This window comes from Ammospiza nelsoni, chromosome 6 (genome assembly GCF_027579445.1).
Source record: "Ammospiza nelsoni isolate bAmmNel1 chromosome 6, bAmmNel1.pri, whole genome shotgun sequence".
In the NCBI taxonomy this organism is placed as follows: Eukaryota; Metazoa; Chordata; class Aves; order Passeriformes; family Passerellidae; genus Ammospiza; species Ammospiza nelsoni.
The window spans coordinates 18,920,628-18,938,219 of record NC_080638.1 but is presented as its reverse complement, the minus strand read 5'-3'; the positions used below and the strand labels follow the sequence as shown (position 1 = coordinate 18,938,219).

Genomic DNA, 17,592 nt, shown 5'->3' with positions numbered 1-17,592 from the left:
ATACACCATTTCTTACAAACTCAGTTTCCTCTGTTTTACCATGGTGATCCTTGGGGAAAAATTAATAGAGTTTATTAATCACTGCAACCTGGAGAATCTTCTAATTTCCTTGCAAAAACCCACAGCAGTTCTAGACCAGCTTCTGAAAACATGAAAGTTGCTGCCATTTCTTAAATTAGTGAGAACATAAGAAATTTATTTTGAGGGAGTCTTTAAACTATTTATAACCATTCTTTGGAACCTTTCCTAAATCTGTTTAATACCCAAATCAACAGTTTCCTTCTACTCCTGGAGTACACTGCTATATTATTCCCGCTGTTAATTAATTACAATGACCAAATTCTGAGTAATTGTGAGAAACATGTCTACAAAATTATACTACAGCAAGAACTAAATATTCAAATTTAAGTCTTCTATTAAGTAACATTCATAATGCCAGGAATAAGAAGTCTTATTAAAATACATAGAAAATACCTATTACCTATTAAATTATATATTTCATATATAGTATATGTGTATTGTCTATTATAATGTACTACATATAAAATACACATATGTTAAGTATATATTTTATATTTATAAATATGTTACATGTGGTAATATTGAACTAAGTAGAAAAGTCATTAACTGGTCAAAATATTTTCAAGTCTGTGTGGTTATGCAGTTAAGTGTAAATAAATACAGAGATAATACCAAGGAGAATAAAACCTCCTCTACTTATACCAAAGCAATTGTGAGACGTATTATCTAAGCAGTGACATCCTGTGCAAAGGATATCAGATTACCTATATTTACCTACAAATCTTTAATACATGTCAAAGAAACTACCTCTACAATAATAAGGCAAAAAGTCAAAACCTACTTTAGAAATTAAATTTGAGACTGCAAAAGCAAGTTCATTAAAATTAAAATATTACATAATATTAAAAATATTTACAACAATAAAAAGGTATGGAAGATGAATAATTTATTCCTGGAACTCTAATAAGGACAGATAAGACTTATGTTTCCTCCTTTAAATTACAGAAATTACAACTGCACCAGTGACAACTGTATGTGTGAAAAATGTCTGTGTGTGGTCAGAATGGTATGATTCCACTCAGCCTGAAAACAAAGAGGACAGTGGAGATTATGAAACATATCAAAATCTCAAGGATAAAGGATACAGTGTCTGTACAAACCCAAGCGATGTTCAATGCAGAGCCAAAGAATACCCAGACACTGAAATTACCAACCTGAACCAAACAATAGAGTGTAGTCAAAGCAGAGGATTAATATGCAATAACCAGGACCAAGAATCCAAGCAGTGCTATAATTATGAAATCAGAATATCATGCTGCAGATACATACCATGTTCAGAAGCACAAACTACAACACCCACAACCACAAGAGAATTCACAACTACTGCTGTAGAATCAACATCATTTAAAGTACAGACAACAATAATACCAACAACACAAAAACAACAAAGTGAAGTAACGACAACACCAATGAGGGAACGAGACAGAACGACTCCTCAGAGTGAAACATCAGTAACAGCAATGACAACCCAAGTCTCAACAAAAGGATACCAAATCACAACTACGACAGCAGGAACCTCCACTGTGGTAACCCAAGCTCCATCATCACCCAATACTATCTCCACTCTCCCAGGATCAACACTACAAACAATACCTGGCACCACAATAACCTCCAGTACCACTGCCCTGCCAACACAAGGCACGACCATCACTACACCTGAACCAAGACTACCAAGCCAAGATACCACCAGTGCCAGCAGCACCACAACCACCAGGGAAAGGAGCACTCTCTCTACAGAAGGAACTCTTCCAACGGTATTATCCACTGTTGCTATTCGAACAACATCAACAATTGCTGCCTCCACCCCTGAAATAAAAATAAAAACCACGACAGGTATCACTGCTGGCCCCAGCACCACAGGCTCAGGCGGAGAGGAAACAACCATCATCGCTACCACCACCAGCACCTCTCCCCCTCAGACTGAAGGTACAACCATCATCATCCCAACAACAACAAGAGAGCCCACGCCAGCCACAAGCAGTGCAAGCACCTCCAGGACCACTGCAGGAAGCACCACAAGAGCCTCTGCCACCTCTGCTCCAGGAAAAACATCCTCAGTGGCAACCCAGGCTCCAACATCTCCCACAACACCCTCTGAAGTTAAAATAAGAACCACCACAGGAACCACAGCAGGCCCCAGCACAACCACTACCACCCCACCCACAACAACAGGGCCCATGCCAGCCACCACCACAATCCGCATCTCCAATAGCACAGACAACTGCGTGGTGGAGCGCTGTGCCTGGACACAGTGGTTTAATGTGGACTCCCCTACTCCAGGCAGTGAAAATGGAGATTCAGAGACATTTGAAAACATCAGAGCTGCTGGGTATGAATTGTGTGATAAGCCTCAAGACATCAAGTGCCGAGCTAAAGACTACCCTGACTCCATTGTAAAAATAATGGAACAGAAATTTGACTGCAGCCTTGACAGGGGGCTTGTGTGCAGAAATAAGGACCAGACTCTCAAGTACCCCACATGCTTTGACTACGAGGTCTCAGTGCTGTGCTGTGACCGAAAACACTGCCAGACAACAGTACCAACCGCAGCAACCACTGTAAGCACCTCCACAACACACATCCCAGCAGAAACCACCACAATAGCAACACGACCTGCAGCAACACCAACTGCTGCTCGCACACTTCCACAGCAAGTAATAACAACCACCATAGGAACAACAAGTACCCTCTCACCACAAGGAACCACCATTGTCACCCCAAGATACACAGAGCCAATGAAAATAAAAACCACCACAGGAACCACAGCTGGACAGGAAACAACTGTCATTTCTACCACCACCAGCACATCTCACCCTCAGACTGAAGGTACAACCACCATCACCCCACCCACAACAACAGTGCCTACCCCAGCCACCAGCACTGCCAGCACCTCCAGGACCACTGCAGGAAGCACCACAAGAACCTCTGCCACCTCTGCTCCACGAGAAACCTCCACTGTGGCAACCGAGACTACAACATCTGTCACAACGCCCTCTGAAGTTAAAATACGAACCACAACAGGATCCACAGCTGGCTCCAGCACCACAGGCTCAGCCGGAGAGGAAACAACCAGCATCGCTACCACCACCAGCACCTCTCCCCCTCAGACTGAAGGTACAACCACCATCACCTCACCCACAACAACAGTGCCTACCCCTGCCACCAGCACTGCCAGCACCTCCAGGACCACTGCAGGAAGCACCACAAGAGCCTCTGCCACCTCTGCTCCACGAGAAACCTCCACTGTGGCAACCGAGACTACAACATCTCTCACAACGCCCTCTGAAGTTAAAATACGAACCACAACAGGATCCACAGCTGGCCCCAGCACCACAGGCTCAGCCGGAGAGGAAACAACCATCATCACTACCACCACCAGCACCTCTCCCCCTCAGACTGAAGGTACAACCATCATCATCCCAACAACAACAAGAGAGCCCACTCCAGCCACAAGCACTGCCAGCACCTCCAGGACTACTGAGCGAAGTACCACAAGAGCCTCTGCCACCTCTGCTTCAGGAGAAACCTCCACAGTGGAAACTCAGGCTCCAACATCAGCTACAACACCCTCTGAAGTTAAAATAAGAACCACCACAGGATCCACAGCAGGCCCCAGCACCACACGCTCAGCCGGAGAGGAAACAACCATCATCGCTACCACCACCAGCACCTCTCCACCTCAGACTGAAGGAACGACAACCATCACCCCACCCACAACAACAGTGCCTACCCCAGCCACCAGCACTGCCAGCACCTCCAGGACCACTGCAGGAAGCACCACAAGAACCTCTGCCACCTCTGCTCCACGAGAAACCTCCACTGTGGCAACCGAGACTACAACATCTCTCACAACGCCCTCTGAAGTTAAAATACGAACCACAACAGGATCCACAGCTGGCTCCAGCACCACAGGCTCAGCCGGAGAGGAAACAACCATCATCACTACCACCACCAGCACCTCTCCCCCTCAGACTGAAGGTACAACCATCATCATCCCAACAACAACAAGAGAGCCCACGCCAGCCACAAGCACTGCCAGCACCTCCAGGACTACAGAGAGAAGTACCACAAGAACCTCTGCCACCTCTGCTTCAGGAGAAACATCCACTGTGGCAACCCAGACTACAACATCTCCCACAACACGCTCTGAAGTCAAAATAAGAACCACCACAGGATCCACAGCAAGCCTCAGCACCACACGCTCAGCCGGAGAGGAAACAACCAGCATCGCTACCACCACCAGCACCACTCCCCCTCAGACTGAAGGTACAACCACCATCACCCCACCCACAACAACAGTGCCTACCCCAGCCACCAGCACTGCCAGCACCTCCAGGACCACTGCAGGAAGCACCACAAGAACCTCTGCCACCTCTGCTCCACAAGAAACCTCCACTGTGGCAACCGAGACTACAACATCTCTCACAACGCCCTCTGAAGTTAAAATACGAACCACAACAGGATCCACAGCTGGCCCCAGCACCACAGGCTCAGCCGGAGAGGAAACAACCATCATCACTACCACCACCAGCACCTCTCCCCCTCAGACTGAAGGTACAACCATCATCATCCCAACAACAACAGGAGAGCCCACTCCAGCCACAAGCACTGCCAGCACCTCCAGGACTACTGAGCGAAGTACCACAAGAGCCTCTGCCACCTCTGCTTCAGGAGAAACCTCCACAGTGGAAACTCAGGCTCCAACATCAGCTACAACACCCTCTGAAGTTAAAATAAGAACCACCACAGGATCCACAGCAGGCCCCAGCACCACACGCTCAGCCGGAGAGGAAACAACCAGCATCGCTACCACCACCAGCACCTCTCCACCTCAGACTGAAGGAACGACAACCATCACCCCACCCACAACAACAGTGCCTACCCCAGCCACCAGCACTGCCAGCACCTCCAGGACCACTGCAGGAAGCACCACAAGAGCCTCTGCCACCTCTGCTTCAGGAGAAACATCCACTGTGGCAACCGAGACTACAACATCTCTCACAACGCCCTCTGAAGTTAAAATACGAACCACAACAGGATCCACAGCTGGCCCCAGCACCACAGGCTCAGCCGGAGAGGAAACAACCATCATCACTACCACCACCAGCACCTCTCCCCCTCAGACTGAAGGTACAACCATCATCATCCCAACAACAACAAGAGAGCCCACGCCAGCCACAAGCACTGCCAGCACCTCCAGGACTACAGAGAGAAGTACCACAAGAACCTCTGCCACCTCTGCTTCAGGAGAAACATCCACTGTGGCAACCCAGACTACAACATCTCCCACAACACCCTCTGAAGTCAAAATAAGAACCACCACAGGATCCACAGCAAGCCTCAGCACCACACGCTCAGCCGGAGAGGAAACAACCAGCATCGCTACCACCACCAGCACCACTCCCCCTCAAACTGAAGGTACAACCACCATCACCCCACCCACAACAACAGTGCCTACCCCAGCCACCAGCACTGCCAGCACCTCCAGGACCACTGCAGGAAGCACCACAAGAACCTCTGCCACCTCTGCTCCACAAGAAACCTCCACTGTGGCAACCGAGACTACAACATCTCTCACAACGCCCTCTGAAGTTAAAATACGAACCACAACAGGATCCACAGCTGGCCCCAGCACCACAGGCTCAGCCGGAGAGGAAACAACCATCATCACTACCACCACCAGCACCTCTCCACCTCAGACTGAAGGAATGACAACCATCACCCCACCCACAACAACAGTGCCTACCCCAGCCACCAGCACTGCCAGCACCTCCAGGACCACTGCAGGAAGCACCACAAGAGCCTCTGCCACCTCTGCTCCACGGGAAACCTCCACTGTGGCAACCGAGACTACAACATCTCTCACAACGCCCTCTGAAGTTAAAATACGAACCACAACAGGATCCACAGCTGGCTCCAGCACCACAGGCTCAGCCGGAGAGGAAACAACCATCATCACTACCACCACCAGCACCTCTCCCCCTCAGACTGAAGGTACAACCATCATCATCCCAACAACAACAAGAGAGCCCACGCCAGCCACAAGCACTGCCAGCACCTCCAGGACTACAGAGAGAAGTACCACAAGAACCTCTGCAACCTCTCCTTCAGGAGAAACATCCACTGTGGCAACCCAGACTACAACATCTCCCACAACACCCACTGAAGTCAAAATAAGAACCACAACAGGATCCACAGCAGGCCTCAGCACCACACGCTCAGCCGGAGAGGAAACAACCATCATCGCTACCACCACCAGCACCTCTCCCCCTCAGACTGAAGGTACAACCACCATCACCCCACCCACAACAACAGTGCCTACCCCAGCCACCAGCACTGCCAGCACCTCCAGGACCACTGCAGGAAGCATCACAAGAACCACTGCCACCTCTGCTCCACGAGAAACCTCCACTGTGGCAACCGAGACTACAACATCTCTCACAACGCCCTCTGAAGTTAAAATACGAACCACAACAGGATCCACAGCTGGCCCCAGCACCACAGGCTCAGCCGGAGAGGAAACAACCATCATCGCTACCACCACCAGCACCTCTCCCCCTCAGACTGAAGGTACAACCATCATCATCCCACCCACAACAAGAGAGCCCACGCCAGCCACAAGCACTGCCAGCACCTCCAGGACTACAGAGAGAAGTACCACAAGAGCCTCTGACACCTCTGCTCCACGAGAAACCTCCACTGTGGCAACCGAGACTACAACATCTCTCACAACGGCCTCTGAAGTTAAAGTACGAACGACAACAGGATCCACAGCTGGCCCCAGCACCACAGGCTCAGCCGGAGAGGAAACAACCATCATCACTACCACCACCAGCACCTCTCCCCCTCAGACTGAAGGTACAACCATCATCATCCCAACAACAACAAGAGAGCCCACGCCAGCCACAAGCACTGCCAGCACCTCCAGGACTACAGAGAAAAGTACCACAAGAGCCTTTGCCACCTCTGCTTCAGGAGAAACCTCCACTGTGGCAACCGAGACTACAACATCTCTCACAACGCCCTCTGAAGTTAAAATACAAACCACAACAGGATCCACAGCAGGCCTCAGCACCACAGGCTCAGCCGGAGAGGAAACAACCATCATCGCTACCACCACCAGCACCTCTCCCCCTCAGACTGAAGGTACAACCATCATCATCCCACCCACAACAAGAGAGCCCACGCCAGCCACAAGCACTGCCAGCACCTCCAGGACTACAGAGAGAAGTACCACAAGAGCCTCTGCCACCTCTGCTCCACGAGAAACCTCCACTGTGGCAACCGAGACTACAACATCTCTCACAACGGCCTCTGAAGTTAAAGTACGAACGACAACAGGATCCACAGCTGGCCCCAGCACCACAGGCTCAGCCGGAGAGGAAACAACCATCATCACTACCACCACCAGCACCTCTCCCCCTCAGACTGAAGGTACAACCATCATCATCCCAACAACAACAAGAGAGCCCACGCCAGCCACAAGCACTGCCAGCACCTCCAGGACTACAGAGAAAAGTACCACAAGAGCCTCTGCCACCTCTGCTTCAGGAGAAACCTCCACTGTGGCAACTGAGACTACAACATCTCTCACAACGCCCTCTGAAGTTAAAATACAAACCACAACAGGATCCACAGCAGGCCTCAGCACCACAGGCTCAGCCGGAGAGGAAACAACCATCATCGCTACCACCACCAGCACCTCTCCCCCTCAGACTGAAGGTACAACCATCATCATCCCAACAACAACAAGAGAGCCCACACCAGCCACAAGCACTGCCAGCACCTCCAGGACTACTGAGAGAAGTACCACAAGAGCCTCTGCCACCTCTGCTTCAGGAGAAACCTCCACTGTGGCAACCCAGACTACAACATCTCTCACAACGCCCTCTGAAGTCAAAATAAGAACCACCAAAGGATCCACAGCAGGCCTCAGCACCACAGGCTCAGCCGGACAGGAAACAACCATCATCGCTACCACCACCAGCACCTCTCCCCCTCAGACTGAAGGAACGACAACCATCACCCCACCCACAACAACAGTGCCTACCCCAGCCACCAGCACTGCCAGCACCTCCAGGACCACTGCAGGAAGCACCACAAGAGCCTCTGCCACCTCTGCTCCAGGAAAAACATCCTCAGTGGCAACCCAAGCTCCAACATCTCCCACAACACCCTCTGAAGTTAAAATAAGAACCACAACACCATCTGAGGTTAAAGTCAGAACCACCACAGGAACCACAGCAGGCCCCAGTACAACCACCACCACCCCACCCACAACAACAGGGCCCATGCCAGCCACCACCACAATCCGCATCTCCAATAGCACAGACAACTGCGTGGTGGAGCGCTGTGCCTGGACACAGTGGTTTAATGTGGACTCCCCTACTCCAGGCAGTGAAAATGGAGATTCAGAGACATTTGAAAACATCAGAGCTGCTGGGTATGAATTGTGTGATAAGCCTCAAGACATCAAGTGCCGAGCTAAAGACTACCCTGACTCCATTGTAAAAATAATGGAACAGAAATTTGACTGCAGCCTTGACAGGGGGCTTGTGTGCAGAAATAAGGACCAGACTCTCAAGTACCCCACATGCTTTGACTACGAGGTCTCAGTGCTGTGCTGTGACCGAAAACACTGCCAGACAACAGTACCAACCGCAGCAACCACTGTAAGCACCTCCACAACACACATCCCAGCAGAAACCACCACAATAGCAACACGACCTGCAGCAACACCAACTGCTGCTCGCACACTTCCACAGCAAGTAATAACAACCACCATAGGAACAACAAGTACCCTCTCACCACAAGGAACCACCATTGTCACCCCAAGATACACAGAGCCAATGAAAATAAAAACCACCACAGGAACCACAGCTGTCCCCAGTACCACGGGCTCAGCTGGACAGGAAACAACCGTCATTTCTACCACCACCAGCACCTCTCACCCTCAGACTGAAGGTACAACCATCATCATCCCAACAACAACAACAGTGCCTACCCCTGCCACCAGCACTGCCAGCACCTCCACAACCACCTGGGAAAGCAGCACTCTATCCACAGAAAAAACTCTTCAAACGGTATTATCCACTGTTGCTATTCAAACAACATCAACAATTGCTGCCTCCACCCCTGAAATAAAATTGAAAACCACCACTGGCACAACGGTGGCCCCCAGCACCACGGGCTCAGTCAGAGAGGAAACAACCATCATCACTACCACCACCAGCACCTCTCCCCCTCAGACTGAAGGCACAACCACCATCACCCCACCCACAACAACAGTGCCTACCCCTGCCACCAGCACTGCCAGCACCTCCAGGACTACTGAGCGAAGCACCACAAGAGCCTCTGCCACCTCTGCTCCAGGAGAAACATCCTCAGTGGCAACCCAAGCTCCAACATCTCCCACAACACCCTCTGATGTTAAAATAAGAACCACAACACCATCTGAAGTTAAAATAAGAACCACCACAGGCACCACAGCTGGGCCCAGCACCACAGCCTCAGGTAGAGAGGAAACCACCATCATCACTACCACCACCAGCCCTGCCTCCACTTCACCTGAAATAAGATTAATAACCACTTCTGGCCCCTCATCTGTGCTCACTACAACTCTTCCTCAGTCTGGAATTACCACAGGTAAATTCTTATAACATTCTTTTCTCCTAATGTAGAAAATACTGTAGCTTTCTTCAGCACTACTGTCAGCCCAGGTATATCATTGTCTACTTTTTAAAATTTTACAACCATCATTTTCTTTAGACCTACATTCACATCTTTGTGTTTTGTGGCTTCTTTCCCTAAACCAGTTTGTGATTATATGAATCTATGACCATTTATATTCTTTAAAACACATAAACCTATTTTTTAATCAATCTCCCTCTTTGTTACTAGTATTTATGTTTGTCAGCTTGGTTAACCTCATAGTATTAATTCTTACTTAAATGAGGAAAGTTGAAACTTTTCAAAACGCTAGAGGTAAATCTCATCAGATTTGCCAAAGGCCAGATGTTATTCAATGTGCAATGAAAAAAATTTCCATAATCTCCACTTATGAATAGCTCAAATATTTGAATGCAAGTAACATGTTCACTTGATTTGCCAGAATGTTGAATAGACCTCTTGAAGGTGTTAAAATTATTAGATCAAAATACTGTACCTGCAAACTAAATTATTACTTGTACTCAACAGTAGCTTCAACTGGTACATCACAATCAAGCCATGTTACAACAAGCACTCCTGCAACCTTCAGTTCTTCCACCAGCACATCCGTTACATCCAGCAAAATACCTCCATGCTTTTGTCATGTGTTTGAAACTTTATTTTCTCCTGGTAAGTGTCTTATTTTATTATTATACAAGATTTCCTAAGCAATATAAACCCTTAAGACTATTCAATTAAAGATAACCACTCAAAGTCATCTAAACGTAGAATGTTTTATACATGAATACACTTAATATTTTCATAATATTTTCTTGGTTTTTCTCCCTATGTATTTTCATCCTTGTAATTTCTTTTCCAATTTTCATCTGCAGGGGAAGTGGTATACAACAGAACAGATAGAGCTGGCTGTAATTTTTATGCACTTTGCAGCAAGGAATGTGAGGTTGAGCCCTTCTATGGGCCATGTCATCTGACAACTCCCGCTCCTTCAGTCACCTCAACTACATCACAAGCTGCCTCACCAACCACAGCAACAACCACCACAATTTCAGTAGAAAGAAACTGCACTGATGTCAATCCTGCACGAAAGGTGGTTCCCCTCCCTACTTTATAATATACCACTGTTGCAAAACCAGACCAATTTCTGTCCTTTAACAGCCAATTCAAATCAACCTTTATGTAGCGCAATAACAAAGTTGGTCATGTAACATATGACCTGACAGCACACAATTATTTAACCTGGCATTACTAGACTTTTAAGTAATCTCTTGGTGGAAAAGCTCACTAAGGCCACGGCAGAGACTTTTGGTTTAAATAAAAGTCATTTAAATTTCATAGACATAAGTAGACAAGCCGTGAAATGTAAAATACCATTCTTTTTATGCAGAAGAAAATTCTGTGGTTATTCTTAGCATACCCGTTCTTAAATGATGTACTGAAACAACTACAATCTGAATTTCCTACTAATTTTGAGAATATATCTTAAGTTAAAACTGAACAACTAGGATAAAGGAACATTTAAGAATAAATAATTTATATATTTTCAGCCTGGGGAGGAGTGGATAGAAGAATGCCAGAAATGTGTCTGTGATTCCCTCACTGCTACTGCACAATGCCAGCCACTCCCATGCCAAACAGCTCAGCAAACAACTTGTGACCTAGGATTTGTTTCCATGGCTGTAATACCACAAAAAGACCCATGTTGTCCTGAATTTGAATGCAGTAAGTATTAAAAATACATTTATAAATACCACTCCAGGCAATTACATTTGCACTTCCATTAATATCTAAGGAAATTCTTAATGTATCACAATAACAACAAAATATTTCTTAAATTTTTCTGTCTCAATGAAAACAAAATGATTTTTGGCTAAATATGCATTGAAGCTTTGTTTAAAAAAAAAAAGTTATTTTCATTTAACTTTATTAAGAGAATGGGTGGGAGAGCAGAATAGTATTTTGAACATTCACTGGTCTATGTAGCTCAACTATCTGTGTACCTGTAATTATAAATGTTATCCATGCATTTTTTTCATCTTACTAATGGAACATTAGAGCACATTAACATTATTCTAAATGCAACTAAACTAAGATGCATAAACACAAGAATAAGTCACTAAATAGCTTAACAGTCAACTACAAGACCAAGTAACAGGAAGTAATAGCACAAAGTGAATTGTCATCAGTAACTAAATTGACAGTGTATGAAAAGTAATAATTATACTTACACTCTTGCCAGATGCTCATGAAAATAAACTAATATAACTAGGATTTTTTATTTATAAACATACACTTTTATATACATATATTTTATGTACATATACTTGTGCAAAAGACTAAAAAGAAAAAAGTACCCACAAATTAAGCCTGAAAAAGGAAAGTCAAAACAAAGGAACAGGCAAGTTTAAAGCTGTTCTGTGAAAGACATAGATGGGTTCTGCCATGTTGTCAGATTTACATTATATAGGAATACCTTTAGTAAGAATACCTTAGCAGGAATACCTTTTTCCACAGTATCAATCTTCCATACAAGCCATGTTCTGAAAGGTCATAAAGAATCAATAACTGAAGCATCTTTGTTTATCATGGAGGCTGAGGGTTCCCAGAGGAAACAAATAATTTAATTTGAATTGAACCAGATATTGAAAGGGCAAAAAAGGGATTTTTCAGGCATAGCTCAAGTTTGAAGCCATTCCTCTCCACCTCTTCCAGCTGATTTTAATGATGAAACTTTGCTTAAACATTCAGCTACCCTATATATGAAGTCTAAGCACATAGGGGGATTGAATTAAAGTTTTCCGTACTCCTGTGTTACTAACAAAACCTGGTAACATCTTGAATTCTCAGGAAGACTCACAATTTGAGTTATTCTGGAATTAATTTTTTGTTTTGTTTTTTAGAACCAATACCTGATGTCTGTGCGATTAATGGAACATTGTACATGGTAAGAATGATATGGCAGTATATTGCTGGAAGTGAAAACTATATCCTTTCTACCAAAATAAGTCTTTGAGAAAGTTCTTTTCCCAGTATGTGTTTTTGGGAGTTTTTCTCTCTAGCCCTTAATTGGAAGCTGTTTGGGTATTTAGAGTCAAAATCAAATTTGTCACAGAAGTCTTCCTCACAGAGTAGTATTAAAAGAAGAGCGTACCATTTTTAAGGATGTACTTTCTTTTTAAGCTTCCTCTCACTGACTTTGCCAGACAATCTGATGAATAGCCCAAACTCAATTGCTCTTTGAAATAAGCCCAGAAAACCTTAAAAAACCAAAGCTAACATTTTTGATTTGATACCTAAACCCTTTTGCTAAAATTGGTCACTTAGGTAATTTACTCATAATTTAAATATTAGCACTGGAGTCTTTGGGGATACATTTCAGAAAGACTAAAATCCATATGTAAATTTAGATCTCTGCTTAGGTATCTGCATATGTAAAGGCCTATTTTAGTCCCTGCTTTTAAATTATAATTGTTTTACGACCACTGAAGATAACTGATAGAGGAAAAATATTCTTAAATGGAGCATTGAAAATTGGTAAATAATTAGACAGTACAAACCAATCTTAATTTAATGTAATAATTTACTGCTCCCTTTTACATTGCTTCATTTAGTTTCTCTTAATATGAGCTTTCCTGCAAGGCATGAAGCCAAAAAATTTCTATGTTCAAAGAATTTGAGAACTGTCATACTTGCGTACCTCAATGGTTCTCAGCAATGCTTTCAACTCTGCCTTTATATTACACAGAAACTGTTGGCATTTGAATATTTTTTGGGTTTTTTTTTTTTTTTCTGTCTTGCAGGTTGGAAAGTCAGTAGTAATCGATTCATGTAAGAAGTGTACCTGCAGTTCTGAGAAGGATCCAGAGACTAATGCAAACATTATGCACTGTGAAACAGTTCAGTGTGAGACATCTTGCCCACTGGTGAGTTCACGTTCTCTAGGCTGCCCAGTCAGCTAGACTAGAATTCTCCATCACCAATTCAACATACTTTCTCTTTCATCTCTTTCTGAGTAGGGTTACCAATACATGATTGAGGAAGGAGAGTGCTGTGGGAAGTGTATTGAAGTAGCTTGCAAAGTCAAACTCAGTAACAACACTGTTCATGTCCTCAATGTAAGTATTCTTTTCGTCCTCAATGTAAGTACTGTTTTCATTTTCAGATCTATCTGTTAGCCCATACAAGTTAGAACAGCTAAGAGTCAACTCATGTCCCTTACTGGTAAAAATAAAATACTGAAATTACTTCAAAAAACAATGTATCAGCTTTGTGAGTTGAACAATTTTGGTATCAAATTCTTGATTTTTGTGGCTAATGGAGCAATGGTTTCTAATTTATGGTCTAAGTGTTCAGAGCCAGGATTTAAACTTTCAAGCTAGCTACAGTTTGTAGAATTTCATTTTTGCCAGTTGAAAGAAGTTCAGAAGCATCTGAGAATCTTTGAGGACTGAGAACTTAATTAGCTCAGACATACTTGATCACAATGAAAAAAACCCAACTTTTGCTTTTATTGTGTTATCTTAGGTTAATGAGATCCTGCCACTCGATCAGTGCAGCCACTACAAATGTGAAAAAATTGAAGATCAGTTTGTTGCAGTCCAAACGAAAAGAGTATGCCCTGAGCATGACCCTGAAGAGTGTGATCCTGTAAGTTTTTTATCAGTCTTTCATTGACTCAATTCAGTTTAAATGAACAAGGAGGGACGAGGAAGAATAAAACAAATCACTTCCACTGAAGTTGCAGCAATGCCTTAAGAATGAAACTAGGCTTGCTCTATGATTAATAATAAGAAAAGCATAGTATTTTCTTCTGAGGCTACAAATATTGAAGACTCCTGTGGCGAGGACAGTAAGTCATCCATTGTTTCATTCAGGGTTCATCCCAGAGAAGCCTTCTGCCCAGTATCAGTAGTGCTAACTAATATACTTACTCATGATTGTCAACCATGTACTAATACAAATCCTCCTTCTTTTACAAAGGACGAAACAGAGATTACATCTGATGGCTGCTGCAAAATATGTAAACGTAAGTAATGCTGTGTTTATGTGTTCTGCCTGAAGAGCACTCTGTTCAACCTATAACTATCTTTGAGTGGATGGAAAGATTCTTCACTCACCCTGTTTTCACATAGACTATTTAAGAAGATCTTGTGTTTTTACTGTTTATTCAAAAGAAAAACTCAATTTTTTTCCTGATACTGAATACCACAAGTCAAACCAGCAATACTCAAGCCTCTGCATTATCTTCCAAAGGCACTTTACAGCCGAAATCAAAGAATAATCTGACAACTCCATATAAATTACACAGTACCCATCCCATCACATACTGCAGATTCTCAGTAATCAGACATCAAGCACTTTGAAACTGGTTTACAGTTCCCTTAGTTCAGAACTAGAGAACTGAAGTATATTTTCTCTCCTCCCCCTTTTTTATGAAGCTAAAACCTGCAAGCCTTACACCAAGGAAACTGTGATCCGCCATGCTGACTGTGAGTCTTCTGGACCTGTTCAGGTCTCATATTGTGAAGGAACTTGTCCTAGCTCCTCAATGTAAGTTCTAAAAATTCATTTAACATCTCTTTATGTTTATATTTCATTTAATATCTCTTTATACCCATCACACAAGGGTACTGAGGGAGCTGGAGAAAGTGCTCACAAAGCTACTTTCAATAATTTGTCAACAGTCCGGTTAACTATGGAGGTCCCAGTTGGCTGCAGGCCAGCAAATGAGATGCTCATCTACAGTAAAGTTTGGAGAGAGGATCCAGGCAAGTACAGGCCTGTCAGCCTGACCTTGGTGCCAGGGAAGGACATAGAGCAGATTATCTTGAGTGCGATCATAGAGTACATACAGGGTAATAAGGGGATCAGGCCCAGCCGGGATGGGGTTGGGAAAGGCAGCTGCTGCTTGACCAATCTGATCTCCTTCTAGGACAGGGTGACCCACTTAGGGGATGAAGAAAAGGCTGTGGATATTGTCTACACAGACTTGTATAAAGTTTTTTACAGCACTTCCCACAGCATTCTCCTGGAGAAGCTGGGAGCTCATAGCTTGGACAGGTGAACTGTTCACTGCATAAAAAATTGTTCATGGCCTGGATGGCCAGGTCCAGAGGGTGATGTTGAGTGGAGTTACCTCCAGCTGGGGGATGGTCACCGGTGATGTTTCCTGGGGCTCAGTGTTGCAGCTGGTCCTGTTGTATATGTTTATCAATAATTGTGTGAGGTTCAATGAGGCTTAGTGCTGTGTCCTGCCCTTGGGCCACAACCATCCCAGACAGCTGGGGCAGAGGGGCTGGGAAGCTGTCTTGTGGAAAAGGACCTGGGGATGTTGGTAACAGCAGCTGGGCATGAGCCCATGTGTGCTCAGGTGGCCAAGAAAACCAAGAACATCCTGGCCTGGATCAGCAACAGTATGGCCAGCAGGACCAGGACAATGTACTTGGCCATAGTGAGGCCACACCTCGAGTCCTGTGTCCAGTTCTGGGCCTCTCACTGAAGGAAAGACATTGAGGTACTGAAGCATGTCCAGAGAAGGGCAAAAGAGCTGGGGAAGGGTCTGGAGCCCAAGTCTTGAAGAGCAGCTGAGGGAATTGGAGGTGTAACCTGGAGAAAAGGAGGCTCAGGGGAGATGTTCACACTCTCTACAACTGCTTGAAAGGAGCATGTAGTGAGGGGGGGGTTCATCTCTTCTCCCAGGTAACAAGTGAAAGGATGAGAGGAAATGGCTTCAAGTTGCACCAGGAAGGGTTTAGATTGGATATTAGGAAATATTTCTTCACTGAAATGGTTGTCAAGCACTGGAACAGATTGCTGAGGGAAGCAGTTCAGTCATCATCCCTTCAAGTATTTAAAAGACATGCAGGTGTGGCACTTTGAGACACAGTTTAGTGGTGGACTGGGTAGTGCTGGGACTTGATCAGAAAGGTCTGTTCCAACCTACATGGTTCTATGATTGTAGAACAGCAACAAAGCTAATGTATTTATATGATTCCACTGAATTGAATTGGATTCAATGTAAGCAAGAAGAGTTTTACAGTTGAAGACAATGAAAATAACTTTCATAAGTGTGCGTGACAAGGAGGAAAAGAGGATTTCAAAAAAAAACAACCCAAAAGCAAACCAAACACTCACAAAAATCACTGAGGGGGTTTTCTGAGCGTTTTTAACAAGATGCATTTTTTCCCCTGGCGAAACACAGGTACTCTCTTGAAGCAAACCAGATGGAACACGAGTGTGGTTGCTGCCAGGAACTCAGCACCCAAACAAGAGATGTGACCCTGACTTGCCAAAATGGAACCAGCATAAATTATACCTATCTCTATGTGGAAAACTGCCAGTGTGTGAATGCTTGCTCTTCAGAAACCACTGCAGCACCTGACTCCCAATTCCAACAATCTAGAAAATATGGCTCCCAATTGCAGCAGGCTGTATCACTTGGTTCCCAATGGCAACTCAGCTGAGGATATGATCACTGGAAAAAGGGAGACCCTAAAGAAGCTGGAATCATGTCTTCCTGAAAATAAATTGTGCTCCTTCTTTAACATTCCTTTTTCATTACTTACTTGTAAAAATAATTAAAAAAAAAAAGGTCAATTAAATTGCAGTGTTTGGGTTTTTTTTTTAATGTTACAGTATTGAAGAATAAAAACAGATGACTGCAAAATACCTCATGTAACTTACAGAAATATGCAAGCACATGCTTTATCACAAAACCTATATTTGAGGTAAAAAAGAATTCAGGAGCCTCTAAAAAATAAAGCAAGAAAACATTGCAGCTACATTGTACTTCTTGATCCTAGTGAAAGCATTATTGCATATTCTTTTTATAGACATATTAGT

At 44.6% G+C, this 17,592-nt stretch overlaps 1 protein-coding gene across 1 annotated transcript in view; it reads left to right on the top strand.

Annotated features, from left to right (window-relative positions):
- The window catches only part of LOC132074842 (mucin-5AC-like), a 41,957-nt gene extending 24,606 nt beyond the window's left edge, over positions 1–17,351 (top strand). Inside the window, exons 31-41 of the mRNA XM_059474878.1 lie at positions 1,027–9,726; positions 10,279–10,419; positions 10,623–10,840; positions 11,298–11,472; positions 12,651–12,694; positions 13,551–13,673; positions 13,767–13,865; positions 14,275–14,397; positions 14,731–14,776; positions 15,189–15,300; positions 16,952–17,351. Of these exons, the coding sequence (XP_059330861.1) occupies positions 1,027–9,726; positions 10,279–10,419; positions 10,623–10,840; positions 11,298–11,472; positions 12,651–12,694; positions 13,551–13,673; positions 13,767–13,865; positions 14,275–14,397; positions 14,731–14,776; positions 15,189–15,300; positions 16,952–17,213 (10,043 nt within the window). The 3' untranslated portion in view covers positions 17,214–17,351. The remainder of the gene's footprint in view (positions 1–1,026; positions 9,727–10,278; positions 10,420–10,622; positions 10,841–11,297; positions 11,473–12,650; positions 12,695–13,550; positions 13,674–13,766; positions 13,866–14,274; positions 14,398–14,730; positions 14,777–15,188; positions 15,301–16,951) is intronic.
- Positions 17,352–17,592: the final 241 nt, after the last annotated feature.